Here is a 24,848-nt window from a genome sequence, read left to right as displayed (position 1 = left end):
ATTGAGGAGGTATCTTCTGAATGAGTAATCACGGAGATAACGGCATGTAATAATCACTGGGTGTTAATTCGAAACGGTCATGCATTTCGCAAATAATCTACAGCCATTGTAGGCTAAACAAACATCATACGGTCAGAACTCCATCCGACTGAGGGCGCACAGAGATGAAAAATGCTAAAGTCCAGATAGAGGGGCTGATATCCCCCTTCACAGACTTGGCCACAACCGTGGTTGCCAAGGATACAACCTCATCGTCGACGGAATACCGACTTCCCCGAGGTAGAGGAGGTGCATGTAACTGAGATGATGAAATCGCGAGTGTTGACAATCTGCTCACAGAGCATCATGTGTTCTGCGTCCATTTGTTACCAAATAACACCTGTATTCCAGGCAGGCGCAGTCCGACTGTCACAACCGATAGGCCTATCAAAGCCCCTCTGATAAAGCACCATGCGCAATATAGCCTATCCCCTAATCCCACTCTCTCGTGCCCCAGTGCAATGATCGAATGGGAGACATCTGAAATAAAATCGTTAAATCTAAAAAGCAACACTCCTATTTGATTTAGTCTAGGCTGGCTCTGACTCGTGTGGCAGAATATTGAAGTCTCAGCTCTCTCTCTCCATGTCCCCTCTCTCTCCGTGTTGCTATGTGTCCACCGAAATAGGATGGCTTCTGCCGCACAACACGACGCGCTGGTACTTAGCGCACAGTGGCCAAGAGTGAACAACTGCACATCAACAACAAGGGCAGGCTATAAAACTCAGCCCTGCGACATGGCATTTTATCACAAAGTCATGATATAGACTAATTGGCTAAACTTAATCATGATTGAAATGGCTAGGTAATCACTATACATGCATCACCTGTTTGATAGCCTACTCCAAGTCTCCAACCGTGCGCTATCTAGTACGCAAAAGTATGAACAGTGCGCAGTGGTTAGGTTGACTTGACGCTCTTCTTGTTGATCACTTGATGATTCTGAAGTGACTTTGACTGAGCTGCCTGTGTCTTCTCTCAGTGCAGTCTATTCTTATTCAGGATTAGTCTAGGCCTACTCAAAGCTGCATGTGGCATATTTCTCCCCTTGGCACGGCAGAGGTAGCCTATAGGCCTAACAACAAAAACAAACAACATGTAGCCTATAGGCCTAACAACAAAAACAAACAACATGTAGCCTATAGGCCTAACAACAAAAACAAACAACATGTAGCCTATAGGCCTAACAACAAAAACAAACAACATGTAGCCTATAGGCCTAACAACAAAAACAAACAACATGTAGCCTATAGGCCTAACAACAAAAACAAACAACATGTAGCCTATAGGCCTAACAACAAAAACAAACAACATGTAGCCTATAGGCCTAACAACAACAACAAACAACATGTAGCCTATAGGCCTAACAACAACAACAAACAACATGTAGCCTATAGGCCTAACAACAAAAACAAACAACATGTAGCCTATAGGCCTAACAACAAAAACAAACAACATGTAGCCTATAGGCCTAACAACAAAAACAAACAACATGTAGCCTATAGGCCTAACAACAACAAACAACATGTAGCCTATAGGCCTAACAACAACAACAAACAACATGTAGCCTATAGGCCTAACAACAAAAACAAACAACATGTAGCCTATAGGCCTAACAACAAAAACAAACAACATGTAGCCTATAGGCCTAACAACAACAAAACAAACAACATGTAGCCTATAGGCCTAACAACAACAAAACAAACAACATGTAGCCTATAGGCCTAACAACAAAAACAAACAACATGTAGCCTATGCACAGGCATGAAAGCATTTTATGTTAATTGTTTGGGAGAAGGCTAGTGGTTACAATTATTTTGAAACTGAGAAAATAACTTTATATTTATAGTAGCATACCTATTAGTTTATGTAAGACAAATTAAATCATTCTCAATATGAAAAAACTAAACAAAGAAAGAAGACAAGGGGCCCATCCACACAGACTCTGAGCAAAGTGTGTGTGTTCAGGTTTCTTAGATGGGTGACCATCATGAAAACCCATTAGCTGACTATGAAACCTTGCGCTAGAATGTTTAATTATAATTGACAGAATTACAGACAATCTAACTTTTGGTGTTAAAAGGAATAGTTCATGTTAATTAAAACATCTATAATAACCATGTCAACATGTAAACAGCTTTTATATTTCTCGAAAGTCAGATGTATAGTACTGTCCCAATTCCAATGAATGGTGTTTGAATAGTGGTACAGGGACCCGTTTCAGCTACAAAAATGCACAAAATAAACCTTTAATCAATTTAAATGTAATTTCCTTCATTCAAAATTCTAAAATACATTAGAATATGTTGTTTTAGTTCATTTCATCTCAAAATCAATTCTAGAGGCTATATATCACATAAACAGCATTGGATGATGGTGGAAGGAATGAGAGGGAAATAAGAAGGGAAGGGGAAGAAAGGAAGGACCATAACATGTAAGAAATTGAGGATAGAAAAATTGATGATTGAAAAGGGACAGCACTTGGGGAATAATAGAGGTGTTCCAGGATCAATTAAAATATGTGCAGACTCATTTAGTTAGATTTTTACCAAGTGGAATCTCCCCAAATCAATTTTCCAAGGGCATGGAGTGAGTCTAGTATAAGGTTATTGTCACACAATTGTGAAAACAGAGCGCGTGTTATACAGTATATAGGCCTAAGCCTCTACAAAGTCGTACTGATGATTTCACAACAAGTGCCAAGTGAAGTGGGACACTAATGCATTTCTAATGAGAAAATGTTGTCCCACTTCTGCTACTAACTAGCCTATAGTGTCCCACTGTAAACGCTATATCAAAAGTAGGGGTCAGATGTTGTTTTAGGGGTTGTAGCATCCACGGAATAATAACTTGTTTCATCATAAAAATGTAGATAAGACCTTAGTTAATTGAAATAAATAACTTGAGTAGGGGTAGACTGATTTTGATTGTCTACATGGCGATCTACCAAAAAGTGTTTCATAAGGAGAAATATCAGGTAAAAAAATTCCTGTCAATAAAAAACTTACCATATTCTATATATCCTTAATTCAGTGTTCTCACATTCTGTTTCCAAGCCTGCAGGTACCATGGTACAATGAACTATCCAGCTCAAACAAAAACCAACTACACAAAATAGTAAAGCTGGCAAGTAAAATCACTGGTCGTTTTTGGTTAACATGGAAGCATTGTCCTTGGAGAGAGTGGCGCGGGCGAGAATAATGATTGCCACTGACCTCACTTAGCCAGGAGTAGCCTACCAGCTTTTCTCATCAGTCCACCGATACAGATCTATAGGGTTGCAAAGCTACCGGTAATTTACCAATGTTACCGAAATGTTCAGTTATTTGGGTAATTAACAGTAACTCTATGGCAATCTATGTTAACTTTTGTAATTTAGGCCTATACTTGAATATATAGTATTCCTTTTTTTATATATTTGTCCATATTGTGGGGTTTCTAGTGGATAGACCATATGTTTAACATAGACCATATGCTAAAACATTTACAACAAAGACATACTCACATAGTCAAATAAATGTGTAAAAAAATATAAAGGATATTTCATGCTAAAACCCTCATATTAAACACCAATGGTATTCAGTAAGTTGATGGTTTATATTAAGGATAATGTTTTACAGCTTTGTCATTCTATTTTGTTATGTTAAAATCATCTTATTTGATTATTTTATATATTTTACATGTGATAAGGCCACACAGAGGGCCAGAGATAATTAGACACCTGTGATAATCTGAAGTACCCAAAAAGGCCACTAGACATTATCTCATAAAATTCCAAAAGAACCTTGAAAGTTACCAAAATTCTGGTAGTTTACTGGTAAACTTCGAAAGATTGCCTTTGCAACCCTATACAGATCCCATGTACACAAAACCGCCAGAGTCGAGAAATCGTTTGTCACCAGTATCATACAATTAAACAAATAACTCTTAATGTATGCACGCATGACTGTAAGTCGCTTTGGATAAAAGCGTCTGCTAAATGGCATATTATTATTATTATTATTATTGCTCAACACACATTTCCCGAAAGGGACACAATAAATATATAATTATATGAATAGCCTACTGGGCAGATGGAAAATATGATGCTTTTTGAAAGTTTATTTTGATCAGTTTTCAAGGCTGTAGGCCTGTCTAGGCCTGTATCTAGGGCAACATTTTTGCAATGAAATGAAACGAAATGTCCTCAATTAATTCACTCGCTTTCATACATCCAAAACAGTGCATATGGGGGTGATGGCGTTTGGTGATATAGTGGCGTTGCGTTGTAAATAGACAACTACAACTCCCAGAGTCAACTGCTTTAACCTGGCGGTGATTGGCTTGTAAAGAGACAGGAACTTATGACGTTGCATTTGGAGACGCGGGAAACTCTACGCATGTTTACGGGATGTTGGATATGGGTAATTTCACTGCATTAACTCGAACCAGGTAACATTATTCAGTATGCTTACAGTAACAACATGTGAACTTTCAACAACTAAACATTACCCGTGAGTTTCCACACTGTTGTTGTCAGTTGAGCCAGCTAGCTAGTTAGCACTGCTGCAGAGGAAGGGAAGCAAAAGTGTTCAAGACAGACAGCTTGCACAATGCACTGCTAGTTTGTAAAGAGTTATCTTGTTCTGTAACTGTCTCTTTATCTCTATTATAGGCCAAACTACTTTGTAAGTCACACACTTTACGGTTCGGTGTGTGTCTAAAAGTAGCCTAAACAATGCCAGCACAACTTCACCACCCAGGGTATGAGGAAGAAAAGTTGCAGCGCGTGACGGAGAGGTTGCCTTGCAGAGAAGTCCAGGCTAGCATGTTACTGGCGTTGATGGGAGAGGTCTGTGTCTGATTTGAAACATTGTAACATCAAGCGCCTAATAGAATGTTTGACAATCTTCATTCTGCAAACAGTGTACTGCTTACTGACTGTACACTGTACTGCATGATTGTAGGGGGTTTACTAATGTGTTAGTTCTATTAGATATGTTGAGTATGTATGACGTTACTTTAGCTCATATGGTGACAACGATGTAGGCTGTGTGTAGAGGTTATGACATGGTTTGGCTTGGAACGTTTTTTTTTCCGCCTGGTCACATACAGCTGATGTGTTGTTCATTGAAGTCCACAAGCGAAGGGAAAAGGTGAGAGGAGGAGACCTTGTAGATGCGAGAAGGAATACAACTTGGCTGCTATGAAAGTGAACTGTGTTTACGTGTGATCAGGGGTGTATTCATTCTGACGATTCTGTAGAAAAACGTTTCCTAAACGGAACGAAACAGGGATGAACATACCTGCATTTGTCCAATAGAAACTCTCGTTTGCAACTGTTGGACTAATGATTACACCCTAGATCAGCTAGATGCAGGCAAGAGTGTGCAAGGCGGTATTGAATGTATCACTGTCTGTCCACGTGTCACTGTCTGTCACCTCAAATTACCTCAAACCTCATGATGGGTATAGGGAAAATTCAAGTATCATGTAGTAGCTTAAACCTATCGATGTTACATTGAACTGGGTGAATGGAATATGAATGACAGTCATCCAATATGCTGTAATAGAAATAACGGCATGCTCATAAACTATTTTTAGCATCCTCCCTCATCTTAAACAGCATCGACCGCCACTGTATTACATAATACTTTTTCAATGTTTTCTAGCCCAAATATGTGAATCACTGTTTGTTTTGGGACTTTAATAAATGGTATTCATTTTGTGCCTACAGCCAGAGCAATGCAGCTACCCTTCCATTTTCATCTATGGTCATCGTGCCACAGGAAAAAGCCATGTGATACATACCTTGCTGAAGGAACTGGAGCTTCCCTATGCCACAGTGAGCTGTGTGGAATGTGTCTCTGTAGGACTGTTGTTTGAGCAGGTTCTGCTCTCCCTCTTTGGCTCCGACTCTGTCTCCCTACTGTCCCGCAGTCCCTCCCTGTCAGACTTCGTACGAGTCTACAAACAACTGTGTGTCCAGGCCCCAGCCAAGCAGACACGATACATTGTGAGTAAAAATCATCCTCACCTGTAATATTCCTGCTTGATAATCCACTTCTTTAAAACATTGCATCCTCAGTTACAATGCAGATTCTCTTTCCGAATAAGTATAACATGAATTGTTATACAGCATAATTTGTAGTATATTTAAGCAATAAGTCCCGAGGAGGTGTGGTATATGGCCAATATACCACAGCTAAGGGCTGTTCTTAAGCACGACGCAACGCGGAGTGCCTGAATGCAGCCCTAAGCCGTGGTATATTGGCCATGTACCACAAACCCCTGAGGTGCCTTATTGCTATTATAAACTGGTTACCAAGGTAATTAGAGCAGTAAAAATACATGTTCTGTCATACCTGTGGTGTATATATATATATATCACAGCTTTCAGCCAATCAGCATTCAGGGCTCGAACCATCCAGTTTATAATATGTCTTAAGAAACAGTTACAGTGACCTCTGCTGTGTGTATCTGGGTAGGTGCTGGACCGGGCTGAGCTCCTTAGAGATATGGCAGCCAATCTCCTCCCTGCCTTCTTGCGCCTTCAGGAACTGGTAAGAGTCATGTCACCTCTTGAGCATACTATTTCATTAAGTTGCAGACAGACCATGAGTAATGGATGGTGAACTAGCGCAGAAGGGTCCCTTTTTGATAGATAACCTTGAATTTAATGTTCCAAGGATGCACTCGTAAAAGTTATTTGAAAGGCAGAGATGAGGAAGAATGACATTCTTGATAATCATTCTTTGCATATTAATTCTGAACCTCAAAAGTGCGGATAGACGACCAGAATGTTTAGTTTTCATTTAGTTTTTAAGGCTGAATGCCGCCTGTCTTTATCTTGGTAGAAGTGTTTTAAACAGCCTTGTGAGTGGCACACAGCTAGTGCGGTCACAGTGACAGATGCAGCTTTTGAGATGATAATTAGAAGCAGTAATGTGTAGTGTTGGGAGAATGCACTTGAAAAGCAGTCTACATAACTGTCCTCCCTCTTTAGTTTACTCAGGTTTGAAGGAGGAAAACACATCCCCTTGCATTGATATTGTAGTGGTACTGTAAAGGTGTAGTTGAATACCAAATGTTGAATACTAACATAGTTGTATTCTTTGTGAATCCACAATGTGATGCCAAATAACTGATCTGTGATCTGATCCTGTACCTCTACGTAACTGATACACTGTTTCTCTGGCAGGTTAAGGACAATGTGACGGTGATCCTGCTCAGTGAGATAGTGTGGGATAAGTTCCGACCCAACACTGGCTGCTTTGAACCACTGCTGCTCCACTTCCCTGATTACAGTAAAGGTACAGCTGTCAACAGACAAGCATCTATGGCCCTCAGCATTGAATTAGGTACAGATGGATTAGTGTCAGTGGAGGCTGCTGAGAGGAGAATGGCTCATAATAATGGCCAGAACGGAGCAAATGGAATGGCAGCAAACACCTGGAAACCATGTGTTTGATCTATTTGATACCATTCCACTGATTCTGCTCCAGTCATTCTCTTTAATTAAGGTGCCACCAACCTCCTGTGATTAGTGTGAGAACTCTTTGTACCTGTGGTTTTGAGCAGTGACTGTGGCAGAACACAGCAAACAAAGGCATCCGTGAGAGAACGTCGAGAAAATGAACACTTAGGGATACAGTGTGATCAATGTTTGAAAGAATGTCTGAGTTCCTGTACATAAAATGACTACAGTCAAGTGTGAGGGAGTCTTTGTGTATGACTTCATTTGAGGCAGGTGATGACTGCGTGTGTTGTCCCTGTGCAGGTGAGCTGCAGCAGATCCTGTCTGAGGACAGCCACCCATCCTACTCCCCAGAGCTCTACTCTGCCTTCATCAACATCCTACTGGGAGTCTTCTACTCTGTCTGCAGGGACCTCCGAGAGCTCAGACACCTGGTCAGTTACACACACTCATAAGTAGTCAGGCACACTTATAGTAACACTGAACTCTCACACATTCAGACCACACTCAGTAACTCAGTAACTCTCAACTCTCTCATAGCTGTTAACACACTCCGTCATAACACACTCCGTCATAACACACTCCGTCATAACACACTCAGACAGCCCAGAAAAAGAACTAGCCCTTGCATCTCTAGATGTGTCTTGATACCCCCTTGTAAGTCTGAAAAAAATTAATGTCTTACACACTTATCCAGTCCTTTCAGATGTACAGTCGTGGTCAAACGTTTTGAGAATGACACAAGTATTGGTCTTCACAAAGTTTGCTGCTTCAGTGTTTTTAGATAATTTTGTCAGATGTTACTATGGTATACTGAAGTATAATTACAAGCATTCCATAAGTGTCAAAGGCTTTTATTGACAATTACATTACGTTTATGCAAAGAGTCAATATTTGCAGTGTCTTTTTCAAGACCTCTGCAATCCGCCCTAGCATGCTGTCAATTAACTTCTGGGCCACATCCTGACTGATGGCAGCCCATTTTTGCATAATCAATGCTTGGAGTTTGTCAGAATTTGTGGGTTTTTGTTTGTCCACCCGCCTCTTGAGGATTGACCACAAGTTCTCAATGGGATTAAGGTCTGGGGAGTTTCCTGGCCACGGACCCAAAATGTCAATGTTTTGTTCCCCGAGCCACTTAGTTATCACTTTTGCCTTATGGCAAGGTACTCCATCTAGCTGGAAAAGGCATTGTTCGTCACCAAACTGTTCTTGGATGGTTGGGAGAAGTTGCTCTCGGAGGATGTGTTGGTACCATTCTTTATTCATGGCTGTGTTCTTAGGCAAAATTGTGAGTGAGCCCATTTCCTTGGCTGAGAAGCAACCCCACACATGAATGGTCTCAGGATGCTTTACTGTTGGCATGACACAGGACTGATGGTAGCGCTCACCTTGTCTTCTCCGGACAAGCTTGTTTCCGGATGCCCCAAACAATCGGAAAGGGGATTCATCAGAGAAAATGACTTTACCCCAGTCCTCAGCAGTCCAATCCCTGTACCTTTTGCAGAATATCAGTCTGTCCCCAATGATTTTCCTGGAGAGAAGTGGCTTCTTTGCTGCCCTTCTTGACACCAGGCCATCCTCCAAAAGTCTTCGCCTCACTGTGCGTGCAGATGCACTCACACCTGTCTGCTGCCATTCCTGAGCAAGCTCTGCACTGGTGGTGCCCCGATCCCGCAGCTGAATCAACTTTAGGAGACGGTCCTGGCACTTGCTGGACTTTCTTGGGCGCCCTGAAGCCTTCTTCACAACAATTGAACCTCTCTCCTTGAAGTTCTTGATGATCTGATAAATGGTTGATTTAGGTGCAATCTTACTAGCAGCAATATCCTTGCCTGTGAAGCCCTTTTTGTGCAAAGAAATGATGACGGCACGTGTTTCCTTGCAGGTAACCATGGTTAACAGAGGAAGAACAATGATTTCAAACACCACCCTCCTTTTAAAGCTTCCAGTCTGTTATTCTAACTCAATCAGCATGACAGAGTGATCTCCAGCCATGTCCTCATCAACACTCTCACCTGTGTTAACGAGAGAATCACTGACATGATGTCAGCTGGTCCTTTTGTAGCAGGGCTGAAATGCAGTGGAAATGTTTTTTGGGGATTAAGTTCATTTTCATGGCAAAGAGGGACTTTGCAATTAATTGCAATTCATCTGATCACTCTTCATAACATTCTGGAGTATATGCAAATTGCCATCATAAAAACTGAGGCAGCAGACTTTGTGAAAACTTATATTTGTGTCATTCTCAAAACTTTTGACCACGACTGTATGCTGGGGCTTAAAGAAGTGTCAATAGGTTGGTGCAAGGGGTTAATTTCAGATTAGGCAACAGTTTGCTCTGACATCTTACACACACACACACTCACCATGCAGCCCTTTGAGGATTCAGCATGAGTTTGTTTCCAGGCTATCCATCACTATTTTATTTAGTCCAGTTGAGTTACTACTTCTAAGGATTGTGGTTTTGTTTGATATGCAGAATTGTAATAATAATAATAATAATAATATGCCATTTAGCAGACGCTTTTATCCAAAGCGACTTACAGTCATGCGTGCATACATTTTTGTTTACATTGTCATAGTCTGTACTTGTTGTCCTTTCATATATTTAATTCTCTTTTCAAACAGGCTGCCCTCAATTTCTCTAAATTTGTTGAACCTTTGGAGCAAGGCAAAGGTAATATATTCATATTTCTAGAACAGTAACTACATCAATATTTCAATTACTTTGCTGTCTTCTCTCCCTTAGTCTCTCTCTCTCTCTCTCTCTCGCTCTCTGTACTTTCATTTGATGAGGGATTCCTTTCATGTTATCCTCTCTTTAGCTTGTGTCTCAGATGATCAATGTTCTAATTCCACTCTTCAATTCCTCTGCCTTCAGTGAAAGAGGGTGACACTCACAAGCTGTGGAGGAACATCGAGCCTCACCTGAAGAAGGCCATGCAGACGGTGTACCTGCGAGAGGTGTCCAGGTCTGTCTGTGTACATCTGCCTCAACCAGAGATGATCGAGTCCCATTGATTTAGCTTCTGTGACCGACCTCATTCTCTCATGGACTTTGACGACAGACAGCCTTAATGACGTTTGCCTGTCTTTACTACACAACTACACAACACTGGCTCAGTGCTGCTGGCTCTGTAACAGTGTCCCCTGACTTTGTCACGTCTCTGTTCTGCTCAGTGTGCAGTGGGAGCAACAGCTGCAGATGGAGGAGGAGGAGGCAGGGGCCGTGAGAGGTAGGCAAGGAGACGCGTGGACACATGCACACAGATACACACAGATACAAAGACACACAGATGCATATGCACTGGGAACAAGACCGGTGGAAATAACCTAGTTAGAATCTAGTGACCAGGACCACTTCACACACGCCCAGACCCCAGCTATCGCCGGCTTTGTGTTGCTGCTTGTCCCCAGCCTGAGAGGGAGTTCAGGGGAGTGGACCCTCTAAACTGAATGGAGGGTCTACTCCAGGCTCATTGGTACTAGATACCCAGACAGTGGAAACAACAGCAGATGTTTCTCTCTTCTCCTATCCACATGCCATCTGTAGATGATGCTGTTGTACATATTTCTCACGGTAATGACATTGAGAGCTTCCTCTGCCTTTCTCAGGTCTGTCTGCTCATGCCCATGTGGAGCTGCCTTACTACTCCAAGTTCCTGCTGATAGCTGCATACCTGGCCTCCTACAACCCTGCTCGCACTGACAAACGCTTCTTCCTCAAGGTACCTGTTCTCTCCATTCAGCACCTGAACCTCATTCACCATTTCAAAAGCTAGACACATGATTGTCAAGTCATCATTGAAATAGGAGGGAGTTGTTAAACATCAATGCCACCTGCTATTCAGCAACTCTATTAGCCTGCTACTTTGGCTACTCATATTTCTAGTGATTTTTTAAAGGATTTTGGGGGGAGGGGGCAGATCAGCTTTAATATTGCAGATGGATTGTAGGTTATATTAATGTAATTGTTTGCATTCTTTTTAATTCCCGCTCTCTCTTGCCCCAACAGCACCATGGCAAAATAAAAAAGACCAACTTTTTGAAGAAACATGAAAAGGTGATTCTCTTTAGCTAAAGCTGCAGTACTATTATTTAGGTTTAGTCAATGAGATGTTCTACCTTGTGAATCCACCTCCCTCCCTCCCTCCCTCCCTCCCTCCCTCCCTCCCTCCCTCCCTCCCCTTCAGACCAGTAATCACCTGCTGGGGCCCAAGCCGTTCCCCCTGGACCGTCTCCTGGCCATCTTCTACAGTGTGGTGGACAGCAGAGTGGCCCCCACCGCCAGTGTTTTCTGTCAGGTCAGCTGAAACACTCAGGCTTTCTGCAGGGTCATCCAAGGGATCATTTAGAATGTTTTATTTAACTTTTATTTTGACAGGGAGTCATGCTGAGAACAAGGTCTCTTACAGATGAAGCCTTTATCAAACATACACATCAATACACGAAAAGTACAACGCAATCATATATACTGAACAAAAATATAAATGCAACATTCAAAGATTTAGTTGAGTTACAGATCATATAAGGAAATCAATCAATGTAAATATATTCATTAGGCCCTAATCTATGGATCTCACATGACTAGGAAGGGGCGCAGCCACGGGGGAGCTGGAAAAATGTATGGAACATTTCTGGGATCCTTTATTTCAGCTCATGAAACATGGGACCAACACTTTACATGTTGTGTTTATATTTTTGTTCAGTATAAAACAAACACATTCTTCAGTAAAAAAGGTCCTCAATCAGCTCTGACTCTGAACTGGGATCATGGAAAATGATGTAGCGAAGTTATGTAGTGGAACTCCTAGAACAGTCATGTGGTGATGGCAGAATTAGTGTATGATTGGATAATACTGGATTATGGTTCTAATTTACCAGATGTCCCCTTGGCTAGATTATTTCAACCCCTGAACTGCTCTTGAATTTATGTAGTGGTACGGGGGCAATGTGAAGTGATTTTAAAATGATTTGATCTCCAGTCTGAATTCTCTATTTGTGTAAAGCCAAATGAAACATGGTTGATGACAAGCCCTCATCACCCCCCCTTAGATCTCCTCTCTGGTGACCCTTCAGCTGTTGAATCAGGTGGGCCACGATGACCAGCTGGATGCGCCCAAGTACAAATGTGCTGTCTCTCTGGACTTCGTCCTCGCCATCTCCAGGTGTCTATGTTACTGTTGTCTATAGTGCAGGGCTCTCCAACCCTGTTCCTGGAGAGCGACCCTCCTGTAGGTGTTCGCTCCAACCCCAGTTGAACCTCTTTCAGTTCATCAACCAGCTAATTATTCGAATTTGGTGTGCTAGATTAGGGTTGGAGTGAACCTACAGGAGGGTAGCTCTCCAGGAACAGGGTTGGAGAGCCCTGCCTTGGTGTGTTCACCACAGATCTGTTTTACTGCTAGACATTTATATTTTGAAATATCAGATTGGGTCTTTTTGCTAACTGTTGTGACCCCATTCTCTGATTTTCAAGGACTGTGAGTTTTGACATGGTAAAGTACCTGTATGACTTCCTGTGAGCATGGTGGTATAAGGGAGAGGAATTCAGCTGGACTCTGTACTGGTGGACATTGGACAAACATGAGCAGAAAGGTGGGAGATGCCTCGGTTGTTAGGACGTCTCACTGTGTGACTGCAGGACCAGAGGACTATGGAATCATTAGGCCTATGCTTTACTGCTCCCTGGTGGCTGACTGGAACCACTGTCAGACACCAGCATCTGCAGCATTGTGAATGTGCCTATTGATTCCCTACCTACACCTGTTGGATTGTGGTGTACAAACAATAGAGAACATTCATACTTTACTGGATTGACAGGAGCCTTCAATATTATTTTTCAATAATTCAAAATAAAATGTACCTGTTAACAAAGGTTTCATAATTGTGACAGGATTGTGTTCTCTCCATAGTCTGACATCTACAGCAACGCACAATATGAACCTGGTAGAATTAAGGACTCATCGAAGACTTCTTTTAAGGTACAACATGTAGGGTATATAATATAATATGTCTAGCCTTTCTTCTCTTTGATTCTAGATGTTGCGTTCCCATGAAGTCAAATTGTCCCATTAATTGCTCTGTTGGCGTAAATGGCTGTGCTGATAGTATGAAATAAGATTGTCACAATAATTGTGTAACTGACAATTATGGACAATAACCGTGAAAAAAATAATAATAATCTTCTTAAAACCTTCATTTTAGGAGGAGGGGGGGGGTATTCCACTTTATTTACAAGTAGATATAGGAAAGTTTACCCATGAGGGTAAAGTTGGTCATTGTTTTACGAGCAGAACAGCATGGTCGAGAGTAGTAACTTATTTTCCAAATGTTCCAATGTTCATTTTTGAGACGCGGTTGTCACCAAAGCTGTGTTGTATTCATTAGGTATGTCATGGCTATTTTCAAAGATTCATTATAATACAATACAAGCGCAAAACATTTTTCAACAAAAATGACTGACAATAACCATGGCCGTTTCCATGACAACGACTCGTTACCCAAAATTCCATAAAGGTCAAAGCCCCATGTACTAGGTAGTCTCCCAGATTCCCTTTAAGCTATATGTGGGAGGGATCTGAGCTAAGGCACTAGGCAGTAGCAGTCCACTAGTGGCTCATTGGTCCCGTGTATCTCAGTTAGTAGAGCATGGCGCTTGCAACGCCAGGGTTGTGGGTTCGATTCCCACGGGGGTATGACATTTTTTTATGAAAATGTATGCACTTACTACTGTATGTCGCACTGGATAAGAGTGTCTGCTAAATTAGTAAAATGTAAAATGATCACCTCTTCATGATGGTTGACTTCCTCCCTGATAACAGTGGTGCATTGATTTGGTAAGTGGTGTGTTATGGGCTGCAGTGGTAGATTATTAATGCTTTCTGGGTTAACAGGTGCCATATTCCTGGGTACTTGTTTTTTGTCACTAGCCATTCCTGCCCCAGTGAATCCCCTAACTGATGACAATGGCCTCCTCTTGGGATGTGCCTGCAGGCTGCGGCTATGTTTTAGAGATGATTTAAAGGCCTTTATCCAGATGGAAACACTCATCCTGTGAGCAGTGGATCAACCAGCGCAGCACAATGCAGTCTGTCCTGACTGTCTGCAGAGGTAAAGCCGGTACAGTCAGATCCACAAGGGGATTTTTGGTGGTTTTAGGTCCTCACACTGACTGACTGTGAACTCTACTCCTTTTTATTTGGTTTGGGTGTAATCTATGTATCAGCCGGCATATTTATTTATATTTGACATAATGTTCATGTGGTTTTTAAACATGCTGCTGACTGTCAGACTGCCATGGTCTGTGTCCTGCCTTCCAGATTCATTCAGATCCATGTAAGTGCTGCGTAACCTTTTTGTAGTGCGTTATGCATGCGTGTTACCAAGGAAATGGTGCATGGTTGTCGTGGCAACCACATTGGCACAGTCTGGCTTGTGACTCACCTCCCTGTCTCCCTCATTACGCCACAGAGACTGTAATGTCTGTTAGGCATTTTGATTTCTAAAACAATAGCGAGCAATTAAAGCTGTGGAGCGTGATGAAAATACAATGTTGATTTCAATCTTTATTTTACAATTATAAACTAGAGCAATTCTTTGGTAAAATGTTTCTTTCTACAGAAGGCATGAGGTTAGTGGGCTACGGGTCTATATAAAGGTCATTCTAATGCCCACTAGGCGAGAGCATTGATCATTCATGCATAATGTCTCACACACTCACAGAAACACAGAAACAAATTTGCACAATTTATTTTTTACACTTTACTGTCTTGTAGGGAAAACATTAGAATGTAGTTGTGTTAAGATATTCCTTCAAATTAATGAAGACCTGAAAATGCTAACTTTAATCTCCTAACAACTGGGGCCAGTGCAATGTAAAAACATGCTGGTCTTATATTTTTTTATAAGTGCATTTTGTGACATAAGTGTTATACAATTATTGAGATCCCTAACTTGTGGAAGTACCTGTTTCCTGAGGAACTGGACCGTTTAGTCATGGCACAGAATAAACTTGGGTTCTAGTTATATTTGAGGTGACAACTGACTGTACTGGGAGGAAAGTAGGTGAATTATAACTTCCTCCAATAGAACCCGGGAACACAGTCATAGAGAGGAACCACTCAGCTGAATAACTGAGGTTGGTCTAAAAGATAAATTGAGACGTCATTATCGATGTGGTTTGGAAAGGATAATTTCCCTACAGGAATCTGTCTGAGGTGGATGAGGGATTAAATTTTTTATTTATTTTTTGGTCAGGAATGCATGGGTTATAATGGGTAGTCAACACCCTGGGTAGTCACCACTCCCTCCACCCTCCTCTTTATCCTCCACCCTCCTTATGTTATGACCTAGTTGGGTCACAGGTTCAGCTGACGGTGTGAGAGATGATCTCTCTCATCATGTAGACCTCTCAGAGATTTAGATCATGCACAAGGTCAATAACCAGCCAGCGATGGTTGACTGAGTCATTTGTATGCAGGCAAAGGGCATTTTTCATCGTCATTCAACCTCCTTGTGAAGTACGATAACAAAGAATGCATTCAAAGCATGGCCCTTCAGCATTGCTAAGATAAAGATTGTCTTCATAAAAATCTGGGCTAGATCTTTTGAGAGGGCTCATGCCTCAGCTCCTATGTGACCCTTCGGCAGTGTATTACAATCGAGAGTGGAGATGGAGGCGTCTGAGGGCAGACTCTAAACACTGTGCCTCCGGTTGTGGATCATGGCGACTATGTGGGTGAGATCCAAGGTCTTCATCATCACTTCCATGAAGTCTTCGTCAGTGTGAGCCCCTGCCACAAACTCCTCCAAAGACAGCTCCCCTGATGGGTAGAAGGGAGAAGACAAGGTCAAGAGGTTGTTTACCTGAAATGGAAAGGGACAGAACTCGCAACCCTACAAGTCTGTGACAAAAAAGAAGTGGACACTCGCCATCTCCGTTGACGTCTATCTTGTCAAACACCCGGTTGGTGAACTCCTCCGCATCAACTTCCTGGTTTTCATTCCCATTGATTGCACGGATTGCCTGAAGAAGAGAAAAGGAGTGAGTTAGCCTGCATGCCTTTGTGTGATACAGATTCCATTGCACAGCACTGCCTATCTGGACTGGACTCTATACCTTTATGATGTTTAGCAGCTCACTTCGATCAATGCACCCGTTGCCGTCCACATCATACAGCTTAAAGTACCAGCGGAGCTTATGTTCCATTTTACCCCGCATTACCAGACTCAGAGCAGCCACATATTCCAAGAAGTCTATGTAGCCATCCTGTAAAAAATTAAGTGTTTTAGTTGGAATGTCTCTTTTTAACATCTCAGATTATCTCAGTCATCTCCTAAAGATGTAGGTGATCATGTTCTGCTTAGAAGATCCATTATCAGGGATGATAACTATGTATAATCGGTGTGGGATTATCGCCCCACTGATCTGTGCCAAGGCCGTGGCAAGACGTACAGATGTAGGCTCTTAATTTGATCACCATGTTGCAGGTTAACTTTCCTGCAATGTAGGACATTTTAAAACCTTAGTGTATGAGGTTTAAAAAGGCTTCTGAAGTTTGTCATTTCCACTTAAAAATGTCAGACTTGATTTTCCCATATGAAAAATGTATCAACCCCTACAAAAATGTCCATGAATTATAATCTGCATAATAATTCACATTTCCTGTTGCTGCAGGATTATTTTACTGCTGTAGAAAACTGGCTCAAATTAAGATCCTACATCTGTATATTACAAAACAAAATTACTTGGCTGCATTAGTGACCTCTGGGTCAACCCAAATGAGTCGCACTTCCCTCAGCTTTACACTGACACCCTCCCTCACTTCACTATGGCTCTTTTTTTTCACTAATTGGTCTTTGACCAATCAGATCAGCTCTGAAAAAGATCTGAGGTGATTGGTCAAAAAATACCAATTAGTTTAAATGCAGCCAAAGTGCACAATCTAAGATTGTCATACTGCACTTCCTAATCAGCATCCAGGATTCAAACAACCCATTTTATAATAACATAATTACCAGCCTTGTCCACTGCACTGTACTTAAGATCAGAAAATAGCAGTCACTTAGTTCTGTCCCCAGGGAATAGCACCATGGTTTCCAACCTCCCCAGGTACAAGCATAACTACTCGGTACTGACAAAAATGGGAAACTCAAAAGACAAAAGGTCTATTCTGCCACACAGCTCTTGAGATCTGGACATTCCTTAGGCTTCAATGTGATAAAAGGGAGATTCAAGTAATTTATTTGAAGTGAACACTCAATATTCTGATCAGTGTAACCAACTGTTACCATGTTCCGTCATTCAACTTTTACATAAGCTATCACTAATTAGAATCAGCCGTCTCTGATGCTGAAATCATTTCATTGATTCTGAAATGGACCAGAATGTACTGGAGAATACCAGAACCTGGTGCTGTCTTTCTAAAGAGAGAAATAATAGGTAAGCTCAGACTGCACTCCTACCACAGAGATATTGACAACTTGTCTCAAAATAATCCTCATACTAAATCGCATATGAATCCAATCCCAGCCTATTATAATCAAAGGTGACAGTGTTACTAAATTGAGCCTTAGTACTTGTGAGACGATTAGCTTCTTCAAACGGAAAGACTAGTCAAAACAAAAACCTTTGGATTCAAGGTATTCCCTATGTTTAACTGTAGATTCTTTCTGGTTCACTTTTTTAAATGTACTTTAGCTTTTGGAAAATTGAGAACTAGAGGTCTTATTCGAGTAGTGGCATTATGACATTTCTATAAATTTAGGTGCACTTGTAATTAGTGCATACATTTACAATACAGCCAATCATATCCTTATACGTACCTCTGTTGGTAAGGTGTCCCCTTCCCCATTTTGAGTGTGCCTGAGGCATTCCTACTTTCACATATAAATGTAAAGCCCATTTTAGCCTATAGCATCCCCTTTGCAAGCAGCCTCGGTTCAATGAATGCAGAAAAGTCTTACCTTGTTCATATCGAACGTGCGGAACATCTGCTCGATGTAGGCGTTGGCCTCAGCATCCAGTCCCCGGAGCCCAAAGAACTGCTTGAACTCATGCAGGGTGAGCTGACCCGAAGGACACTCTGTCATGAACTTCTTATACCAGAGGTGCTTCTCCACGGCCTGGAGATCTTCCACGGTGGATCCTGTAGAGTTACCCATGTCTGTAGAGTCGACTGACTGTGTTGTGATGGCTGGAGCCTATCGAATTGTTGAAAGAGGGGGTTGGCGGTCGCCTTAAGAGCCCTATTGGTCTACTGTGAAGCGGACGATATCGCTCTTCACAGTCACACAACGATGGGACCTGGGGAAGAGGTGGGCACCGGCCAGGGGCTTTAGTATCAGGTCGGGACGGGCCACACCCTGTTGTGTTCTCCTTGTCTCTAATTGGCTGTAACCCAGGTGCAGTAGCTGATAAAGGGCTTAAGGTCTCATTGGAGGAAAGGAGGACTGTCCACCAACCATGGAACAGTGACGCTGACTAACACCTTGGTATTCTCCTCCCAAACTGATAAGTACTATTTAAAGCCCAGTGCAGTCAAAAACGTGATTTTCCTGTGTTTTATATATATTTCCACACTGAGGTTGGAATAATATTGTGAAAATGATAATGCCCTTTTAGTGTAAGAGCTGTTTGATGGAGTTTTGGCCTGCCTGTTGATATCACCAAGCGGTTAATTATTTAATAGACCAATCCAAACCTCTCTGCCAACAGCTAATTTTCAGTTTTCCCCTCCCCACTCAGACAACTCCCAGACAGTCCTAGCAAAATTCTTGCTTGAGAAATTGCTCTTTGCTAAAAAGCTATTTTTTCCCCTTTTTGACAGTTTCAATTGAAAACAATCACAGTACGGTACTTAATTGTTACCCAGAAATTATTTGATATTGAGATAGAAATTGCTGCATTGGAACGTTAAGTAATTTTTTGGGGCTGTCTGTACTATTTATATTTTTGACAACTTACATTTCAAATGCTAAGGCAGGACAGCAATATGCTCCAATTCATGTACCTATCAATATAAACCATCCCTGCTGTCTCTGATCTGGCAGACTCACTAAACAAATACTGTTTCTAAATGATGTCTGAGTGTTGGAGTGTGCCATCTGGTTTTCTTAATATAAGGAATTTGATGTATAGCATTTACTTTCACTTTTACTCAAGTATGACAATTGAGTACTTTTTCCACCACTGTAAATGCACTGCAGCATCATTAGTCATACATATGAACAGATGCATTGCTTCTCTGGATCAGCAATTGTAAAGTATGTCATGACTTGCCCTCATGGGTTGAGGATCAAATATGCCGGCTAGGCAAAGGTTTGAACACCCCCTTTCCTGGGGGCCAGTTTTATGACCGGTCGTAAATACAGTGCAGACTTTCTCTTCCTTGCCATGAAGTATTGGGAGAAAGGACCCCTTTGTTAACAAAGGAAGTCTTCCCGCCAAGACTCCAACATCCAAAAGTGGATAATGAAACAATATTCCTACTTAAAAAGAATGTGGGAAATGGTTGGTGGGGACTTAAAGAACAATCATGTGAAATTCGTTACTATGTTGTGATGTCATTAAAGACGGTGGAACAACATAACGGTATCTCTGGGGGTGTACACTTCCCAGTTATGAGGTTTGCATCTAATTGTTGTATAAAACGAATGATTAAGTATAATAATAGATAGAATAAAAGATAAGTGATTTTAGCATTCTAGATGAGATTATTGTTTTCCATATTGATTTGTTCTCAGTCAGTGGCCACGCCCAGATGAGCACAAACATGAGGGAACGCCCCTTTTACCCCGAGTGCATAAAAAGCCTTGTGACGAAATTCACCTCAGACCAGCAGACGTGAAGCGTGAGCCAAACGTTGCAAATGGTTGAATTTCTACCAGACCAGGAAGCCCCACGGCTTAAAATGGTTGAAACTCTACAGTCCAGCGGACGTGAAGCATGAGCTAAACGTTGTAAAATGGTTGAATTTCTACAAGACCGGAAAGACCAGAAAACGCGAGACGTTAGTCCACACGTTTGAAATGGAGAAACTCTGAAACTCTCAACCTCTACACGAAGAAGACAATGCACTAGACCTTACAATTTCAGTCTGCAGCTGGCATGTATAGTCGTCTAGAGAACTTTCACTAAAGATACGAGAGGAGAGGACAATCCCTCTCAGACAACCGCAGGTACATCTGTAGTATCCATTCTAACCACCACTACGACCAGAAACTCTACCAAGGACATTGAGCTCTGGTGGGCAAACCAGAGTCCCAAATCATCAACGCAACTATCGAGGACAGCAACATGTAAATACATGTTGCATTTATAATCCGAATGAGCGATTTATTAGGGTGCATAAGTATTATGATTACTGTGAGCGTAGTTTCCAAAGTAACTACGATAGTTTGAATCTCTGTCTCTCCCTTCCATTCTGACCCCTCCACTACCCAAGCATTCATGCTAATGTTAGTCCAGTCCACTAGGGACCTGTTTTCATTGTATTACGTTAGTAATTGTATTGTGTTTTTATTTAGTTAGTAAATAAATTAGCCAAGTTGTGTATTGCTGATTCATCAATAAGGTTAGGGTTCTTGCAGGTTCAAGGATTATGCGACGTTCAGAAGGAGACTGAAAATAGGTAATTATTTGATAAGTGACTTATCGATATACAGTGAGGGGAAAAAAGTATTTGATCCCCTGCTGATTTTGTATGTTTGCCCACTGACAAAGACATGATCAGTCTATAATTTTAATGGTAGGTTTATTTGAACAGTGAGAGACAGAATAACAACAAGAAAATCCAGAAAAACGCATGTCAGAAATGTTATAAATTGATTTGCATTTTAATGAGGGAAATAAGTATTTGACTCCTCTGCAAAACGTGACTTAGTTGTTGCCTTGTTGGCAATCACAGAGGTCAGACGTTTCTTGTAGTTGGCCACCAGGTTTGCACACATCTCAGGAGGGATTTTGTCCCACTCCTCTTTGCAGATCTTCTCCAAGTCATTAAGGTTTCGAGGCTGACGTTTGGCAACTCAAACCTTCAGCTCCCTCCACAGATTTTCTATGGAATTAAGGTCTGGAGACTGGCTATGCCACTCCAGGACCTTAATGTGCTTCTTCTTGAGCCACTCCTTTGTTGCCTTGGCCGTGTATTTTGGGTCATTGTCATGCTGGAATACCCATCCACGACCCATTTTCAATGCCCTGGCTGAGGGAAGGAGGTTCTCACCCATGATTTGACGGTACATGGCCCCGTCCATCGTCCCTTTGATGCGGTGAAGTTGTCCTGTCCCCTTAGCAGAAAAACACCACTAAAGCATAATGTTTCCACCTCCATGTTTGACGGTGGGGATGGTGTTCTAGGGGTCATAGGCAGCATTCCTCCTCCTCCAAACACGGCGAGTTGAGTTGATGCCAAAGAGCTCCATTTTGGTCTCATCTGACCACAACACTTTCACCCAGTTCTCCTCTGAATCATTCAGATGTTCATTGGCAAACTTCAGACAGGCATGTATATGTGCTTTCTTGAGCAGGGGGACCTTGTGGGCGCTGCAGGATTTCAGTCCTTCACGGCGTAGTGTGTTACCAATTGTTTTCTTGGTGACTATGGTCCCAGCTGCCTTGAGATCATTGACAAGATCCTCCTGTGTAGTTCTGGGCTGATTCCTCACCGTTCTCATGATCATTGCAATTCCACGAGGTGAGATCTTGCATGGAGCCCCAGGCCGAGGGAGATTGACAGTTATTTTGTGTTTCTTCCATTTACGAATAATTGCACCAACTGTTGTCACCTTCTCACCAAGCTGCTTGGAGATGGTCTTGTAGCCCATTCCAGCCTTGTGTAGGTCTACAATCTTGTCCCTGACATCCTTGGAGAGCTCTTTGGTCTTGGCCATGGTGGAGAGTTTGGAATCTGATTGATTGATTGCTTCTGTGGACAGGAGTCTTTTATACAGGTAACAAGCTGAGATTAGGAGCACTCCCTTTAAGAGTATGCTCCTAATCTCAGCTCGTTACCTGTATAAAAGACACCTGGGAGCCAGAAATCTTTCTGATTGAGAGGGGGTCAAATACTTATTTCCCTCAAAATGCAAATCAATTTATACAATTTTTGACATGCGTTTTTCTGGATTTTTTTGTTGTTATTCTGTCTCTCACTGTTCAAATAAACCTACCATTAAAATTATAGACTGATCATTTCTTTGTCAGTGGACAAACGTACAAAATCAGCAGGGGATCAAATACTTTTTTCCCCTCACTGTATAACATACATATATATATATATATTTTAAGAGTTTAATTCGGGAGATGGTAACTCGTTAAACGACTTCTTCCGTGGTGCCCCAAATTCCTAATGAGTTAATTGTTACATGATTAATTTAATCGAGTGACAATTAAACATAGGCGATTCGATAAATAACAGTCATACATTAAAGTAAGTCACGTCACGACAAGTAAATGCTACTGTTTCTGGAAACGACCATGATGTTTTCATTGAAGACAGCTCTTTAAAACAGCATCAACCGTGCACAGTTGTTCCCATGAGACTAGCTCTTTGGGTGACAGAGTTCTCTAACAATCTGGAATCATTTTATGTTAGCTCCCCTATTTGCAAGCCTACATCAATCATGAAAATGTGTGTGTGGCATTTGACTGGAAAGGGAAGGAAATTGTAAAGAACGTCACAGTTATGTTTAGTTTGGTTTATTGAGATTCCTTCACATTCATAGACCAAGTAGGCCCAGGTCATTGCTCATTAATAAGTTAATCATGACCACAACACAATGCTTTCTGCAAGCATAAACTATCTGTATTACAGCGCAACAATAACATTGACACCAGACAAGCAGTGGATTTAGCATAATGCACAATAAAGTACTTCAACTGCTTAGGCCCAGATAGAACATTGTGGCACATCGTTGTTGGTTATACGTTTCTTACTTAGACTACAGTACAGAGTACATGCTGTAGCTTTCACAGAAATCCCATCCTGAAGCAGTTTCCTTTAGTGGTTCTTAAATCTGGAATCCTTAATGGTGAAACTTTCATGTCCGTTTGGGATATTACTATACTGAACAAAAATATAAACCCAACATGTGCGGTGTTGGTCCCATGTTTTATGAGCTGAAATAAAAGATCCCAGAATTGTTCCATTCGCATAAAAAGCTTATTTAGCTCAAATTTGTTTACATTCCTGTTAGTGAACATTTCTCCTTTGCCAAGATAACCCATCCACCTGAGAGGTGTGGCATATCAAGAAGCTGATTAAATAGCATGATCATTACACAGGTGCACCTTGTGCTGGGGACACGTACTGCCAAATCTTAGAGAATTTGGCAGTACATCCAACCGGCCTCACAACCGCAGACCACGTGTAACCACGCCAGCCCAGGACCTCCACATCCGGCTTCTTCACCTGCGAGATCGTCTGAGACCAGCCACCCGGACAGCTGATGAAACTGAGTATTTCTGTCTGTAATAAAGCCCTTTTGTGAGGAAAAACTCATTCTGATTGGCTGGGCCTGGCTCCCTAGTGGGTGGGCTTATGCCCACCCATGGCTGCACCCCTGCCCAGGGGTGAAATCCATAGATTAGGGCCTAATTTATATATTTCAATTGCCTGATTTCCTTATATGAACAGTAACATTAAAATTGTTGCATGTTGCGTTTATATTTTTGTTCAGTATACAAAAACAAAAGTTACTGCAAACACTTGTTTTCCCCTCGCACATCATTGCACGTGTGATAGAACTGCAGAATGTGTACTGCAAAAAAAAAATGTACACGCTGCTCACCTCCGTAACACAGGAACTGGGGGGCGAACAGTAGTGCCGTTTCCCCTAATGCGGATTCCATCTTTAAAGGCTTTATCTAGACCAGGGGTGTCAAACTCATCCCATGGCGGGCCGAGTGTCTGCAGGTCTTTAGTTTTTCCTTTCAATAGAGCCTTAAACAACCAGGTGAGGGGAGTTCCTTACTAGTTGGTGACCTTAATTCATCTATCGAGTACAAGGGAGGAGCGAAAAACCGCAGACACTCGGCCCTCAGTGGAATGAGTTTGACACCTGTGATATACACTGAGTATACAAAATATTAAGGACACCTGCTCTTTCCATGACATAGACTGAATCCAGGTGAAAGCTATTGATCCCTAATTGATGTCACTTGTTAAATCCACTTCACTCAGTGTAGGTTAAGGGGAGGAGTCCAGTTAAAGAAGGATTTTTAAGCCTTGAGACATGGATTGTGTATGTGTGCCATTCAGAGGGTGAATGGGCAAGACAAAATATTTAAATGCCTTTGAACAGGGTATGGTAGTAGGTGCCAGGCGCACCGGTTTGTGTCAAGAAC

General features: G+C 41.8%; 2 protein-coding genes across 3 annotated transcripts; one reads left to right on the top strand and one right to left on the bottom strand.

Annotated features, from left to right (window-relative positions):
* The first annotated feature begins 4,380 nt into the window (after positions 1–4,380).
* On the top strand, positions 4,381–13,390 carry LOC311139457 (origin recognition complex subunit 5-like). 2 transcript variants are annotated; one of them, XM_084174335.1, is made up of 14 exons: positions 4,381–4,442; positions 4,694–4,870; positions 5,756–6,034; positions 6,507–6,581; positions 7,220–7,331; positions 7,799–7,929; positions 10,127–10,175; positions 10,380–10,470; positions 10,679–10,734; positions 11,114–11,226; positions 11,514–11,561; positions 11,692–11,802; positions 12,554–12,666; positions 12,978–13,390. In XM_084174335.1, exons 2-14 carry the CDS (start codon positions 4,757–4,759, stop codon positions 13,021–13,023), a joined length of 1,338 nt encoding a protein of 445 aa, XP_084030461.1. In that variant the 5' UTR covers positions 4,381–4,442; positions 4,694–4,756; the 3' UTR covers positions 13,024–13,390. The 2 variants fall into 2 exon arrangements, with proteins under 2 accessions (XP_084030461.1, XP_084030460.1); XM_084174334.1 differs by having other exon boundaries at positions 4,382–4,470.
* Positions 13,391–16,195: 2,805 nt separating this feature from the next.
* On the bottom strand, positions 16,196–18,664 carry LOC311139124 (guanylyl cyclase-activating protein 1-like; the record flags this gene model as incomplete). Its single annotated transcript, XM_084174015.1, has 4 exons — positions 16,196–16,323; positions 16,433–16,526; positions 16,620–16,769; positions 18,467–18,664. 4 exons carry the CDS (start codon positions 18,662–18,664, stop codon positions 16,196–16,198), a joined length of 570 nt encoding a protein of 189 aa, XP_084030141.1.
* Positions 18,665–24,848: the final 6,184 nt, after the last annotated feature.

This window comes from Coregonus lavaretus (assembly GCF_964263955.1).
Source record: "Coregonus lavaretus genome assembly, chromosome: 13".
In the NCBI taxonomy this organism is placed as follows: domain Eukaryota; kingdom Metazoa; phylum Chordata; class Actinopteri; order Salmoniformes; family Salmonidae; genus Coregonus; species Coregonus lavaretus.
Note: the sequence above shows the minus strand (reverse complement) of the source record. Positions and strands in the feature narration are given on the sequence as shown.

Coding starts and splice junctions, on each gene's coding strand:
- LOC311139457 (XM_084174335.1), top strand. CDS start 4,757: ATGCCAGCACAACTTCACCACCCAGGGTATGAGGAAGAAAAGTTGCAG. Junction 7,332..7,798: donor CTTCCCTGATTACAGTAAAG/GTACAGCTGTCA, acceptor GTCCCTGTGCAG/GTGAGCTGCAGCAGATCCTG. Junction 10,735..11,113: donor GGAGGCAGGGGCCGTGAGAG/GTAGGCAAGGAG, acceptor TGCCTTTCTCAG/GTCTGTCTGCTCATGCCCAT.